Consider the following 4146-nt stretch of genomic DNA (forward strand, 5'->3'; position numbering starts at 1 on the left):
GATCCAACAAATAAAATTAGAATTTTTTATTTTAAGAGTAAAATTAAAATTTAAAAATAGAATGATTAACTCAACAATTTAAGGTGGTCGGTAGAGCTTGGGCCGAACAATAAATCTCACATGAGAGACACGAGGGGAAGTTAAAGAGTTTTGGTCCAAGAATGCACTTTTGGTTGATGCCTCAAGGCTTATCTTTTTGGGTAAGGCTTATCTTTTTGGATCACACATTTTCTGTAAATTATCTTATTTTCATTTTTTGGGCTTGCTGTATTGATATGCATATGGGCCTCATTATGCTTGGGCTTGCATGGGTCTGAGTGGCCTCTGGCCCACATTATCTCTAAAAGTTGGGACCCAAAAACCTTCAGAAAGGTAGCATGCCCGCCCTTCTATAAAGTTAGAATGGCTTTTTTGTTTGTTTAGTCATGGCTGTTCATTTGACAGTCATTTCTTCTCATCAACAGACATTCGACTTCTATAAATAGTGCATTTGTTTCATTCATTTGGAAGCTGGAACAACTTTTCAATCCGAGATTTCTCACAATACAGCAGGCCTAATATCATCTCTCATTCTAATTGCTTTTGAGAACTTGTTCTCTCGTAGAGAACTTCCTTTAGAAGAATATTTGTGCTCTTGCTCAAATTCATACATGGTTATAAGAGTTCAAACATAATTCTGAACCTCTGGTTTGTAGAGTCTTGTACATTGAAGTACTACTATTACAATGGGAGGTTGTTGTATCATGTCAACTATTGGACTCCAAAAGTTTAAGTTGCCAAGAAATAGGCCAACAATGTATATTAAGTTAACACAAGAAAACACAAAGCTCCCAACAAGGATATAAAATTGCATTCATATTACACCGTAAAATTCTCATTTCTGTCAACCAAATCTCAAATCATTCTCTGTTGAACGACAAACAAAAAAGGGAAAACCATGCCCAACCCTATATTTTTTTTCCACAATCACAAGTCACTATGTAAATGCAAGTTCAATTTACATGCAAGGCAAACAAAAATGCAGTCATTTGTCATTCAATATTCAGACTGAAACTGAATGATGCTCCTCAAAGTTAGAGAAGTCATCCCTAACTTGAATTTGAGTCCTTGAGTCAAGGGACTGAAGTGATCTCACAACTTCAGACATTGATGGTCTTTTCTCCGGCATCACAGAAGTGCAACAAAGGGCAATTTCTAGAGCTCCTAGTATTTCTTGCTGGGAAGAATCTGGGATCTTGGGATCGAGAACTTGGACAGCCCCATTTGTAATGTTGACCTTCCGTCGCACCCACTTCACAATATCGAGAGACTCAGATGGTTCCGCTAGCACAGCTTGCCGGCCTGTCACTAGCTCCAATAATACAACACCAAAGCTGTAAACATCCATTTGTTCAGATGCTTTCTTACTGTACTTGCATTCTGCAATCAACAAATAAATGTCATAAGAGAACTCTCAATTTATCAAAATATGATATTTGTCATCTAATATGATGCAGATGGTAAAGAATGTGCTTGCAACTAACTGCACTTTAGTTGTCCCGAGAGAAGGAAGTACCAACCTAGATTGAGAAATGTTACAAAATACAAACTAGAGGCTCAAAAGATAAGTTGATGTACCAAACAAAGCAGTCCATATTCACATGCCATAAAAAGTTCCAAAGTAGTTATTCAATGACCATTGACCAACAGAACATTTGAAGACCACATATATGATGCAAATCTAAAGAGATTGCTTTGGAACATATAAGATGCAGAAATATCAGTAAGAGTATAATCTATTTGAAAACTCATTAGGAATGCTGGTTCTCTTACCTGGTGCATTGTAACAGGAGAAAACAGATTCTGAAGCCATGGTTGATTGAAAGGCAGCCTCTCCCACAATTCTGTCAAGAGCAAAATCTGTGAGCTTTGGTACAAAATCTGCATCCAGAAGGATATTTTTCGATTTGAGATTTCTGTGAAGTAAATGAGGAACATAATCCTTGTGGAGGTATGCTAGTCCTTGAGAAACACCAATGGCAATTCTCAACCTAACACTCCACTGCAAATGAAAATCAGGTCTGGAGATCATGTCCCCCAAGCTCCCTTTTTGTAAGAATTCATATATCAGAAATATCGATTCATCAGAATGGCAAAACCCCAGAACTTTTACAATGTTTTTATGCCTGATCTTGGCCAAGGTCTTGATCTCAGCCTTCAAAGCTTTGGAGGACTGGACCCCAAAGTTGACAAGCTTCTTCACAGCAACAAGTTCACCACTTGGCAAACTTACAATGTGGACTCTACCAAATACTCCACCACTTCCGGCAGCATTTTTATCATCCATTCCCATAATCAAATCATGCTCAGTGACCCTGAGAGGATAAAAGAACACCGAACGCCAAAGGCCAATTTGAGATCTCTGCTTGCGATGTCGATGATAAGCAATGAACCCACCAGCAACAATGAAAGTTCCAACAGCAAAAGCTATAGAGATCAGGGCACATGTCAAGGTTGTAAGATCAAAAGAATGGTGTCTTGGCTGGTCATCAGAACAAGCATTGAGTAATCCTTGACCACAAAGTTTAGGATTTCCTTGAAGAAATGAAGCCGGGAGACCTGAAATAAGAGAGTATGGGACTCTACCAGATAGCTGATTAAAGGAAACATTGAAGAGCGCAAGCTTCAAGTTCTGAAGCGCCTGTGGGATTGGACCAGTAAGCTTATTATCAGAAAGATCAAGGTAAGTTAGGACTGGTAATTCACCAAGAGATGGTGGGATATTCCCACTAAGACTGTTGTCTGCCAAAGACAATGACACTAGCTTCCTGCATTTTTTAAGCTCTGGAATTTGACCCGAAAGCAAATTGTGGGAGAGGTTTACTATACTCATAACAGGTGAGTCGCAGAAATTTGGAGGGAGTTCACCATATAAACCATTAAGAGATGCAGAGAATCTATACAAGCTCTTGACTAACCCAAGACCATGAGGAATGATGCTAGTGAAACTGTTGTTATCTATTTGTACTTGCTCCAATTGAGCAGCCTTTGATACTGAATCAGGTATTTCTCCAGAAAATCTATTATTTTCAGCTCTCAAGAGCTTGATTTTGGGTAATGACCATAACCCAATTGGGAAATCGCCAGAAAATAAATTGTTCTGAACTTCAAACCTCTCAAGATTCAAACATTCACTAATGGAGTTGGGTATTGAACCATTAAAGACATTTGTATGAAGGCTGAGGTTTATAAGGCCTTTTCCAGTACAGATGCCATATGGGAATGACCCAGAAAGCCTGTTCTCTGAAACATCAAAAGACACCAAGTTCTTGAGAGAAGACCCTGGTGTCTGAGGAACCGTACCAGTTAAGTTATTCTGGGAAAGGTCTACAAAAGTCAAAGTTTGCAAACCCACAAGAGAATCAGGAAGTTCACCATGAAAACCAGAGCTTTGCAAGAATAATTTCTCAAGCTTCACAAGCTTCCCAATATCAGTAGGAATCTCACTCACCAAGTATGCATTTTGAGACAAATCAAGAACAAGTAGCTCACTTAAATTCCCAAAGATAGAAGGTACACTACCTGAAAGCAAGTTGCTTCCCAGGTTGAGAACTTGGAGTCTGTTCAGTGAGCCAATGCTTTCTGGGATCTTTCCCTCAACATGGTTTTTGCTCAAGTCAAGAACTTTCAAGGAACCAAACTGAGAAATCTGGTTTAGGATTGTACCCCAGATGAGATTGTTGCTGAGATTCAAAGTCTCCAATGAAGTACACTGAGAGAGATGGAGAGGAATGGGTTGGTTGAAGAGATTGTCAGCAAGGTTGAGAATGGACAGATTGGGAAGCTCACAAATTGAAGATGAAATATCACCTGAAAGGTTCAAGCTTGAAAGTTCAGAGAAGTTACAGAGAGTGGAGGTGTGGTTGTGCAAGTAATTCCAGTCCATTGACAATAATGAGTGGCTGAGGTGTTGGACCAGCTTGAGAGAGAGTTTGAAGAGTCTTTAATGGAAGCCTTGAAGATGAGAAGAATGTCTGCCTCAGATAATGCGGAACTGAGTATGAAAAATGTGGAGAGTAGAGAGAGAAGCAAAGGGTATGTGCAGGTTGTAGCCATTGGAGGTGACGCTGAGAGGAGCTTGGTTGTGTTCCCTTCAATCTTTTGATT

The 4146-nt window shown here is 39.4% G+C and overlaps 1 protein-coding gene across 1 annotated transcript; it reads right to left on the bottom strand.

Annotated features, from left to right (window-relative positions):
- Positions 1-945: 945 nt before the first annotated feature.
- LOC147282370 (Leucine-rich repeat receptor-like protein kinase family protein) lies at positions 946-3812 on the bottom strand. Its single transcript, XM_086248432.1, has 2 exons — positions 1813-3812; positions 946-1419 (listed from the first exon to the last, which is right to left on the bottom strand). Exons 1-2 carry the CDS (start codon positions 2870-2872, stop codon positions 1043-1045), a joined length of 1437 nt encoding a protein of 478 aa, XP_086104558.1. The 5' UTR covers positions 2873-3812; the 3' UTR covers positions 946-1042.
- Between the last annotated feature and the right edge of the window lie 334 nt (positions 3813-4146).

The sequence above is a fragment of the Dryas octopetala genome, chromosome 6 (genome assembly GCF_963921425.1).
Source record: "Dryas octopetala chromosome 6, drDryOcto1.1, whole genome shotgun sequence".
NCBI classification, from domain to species: Eukaryota; Viridiplantae; Streptophyta; class Magnoliopsida; order Rosales; family Rosaceae; genus Dryas; species Dryas octopetala.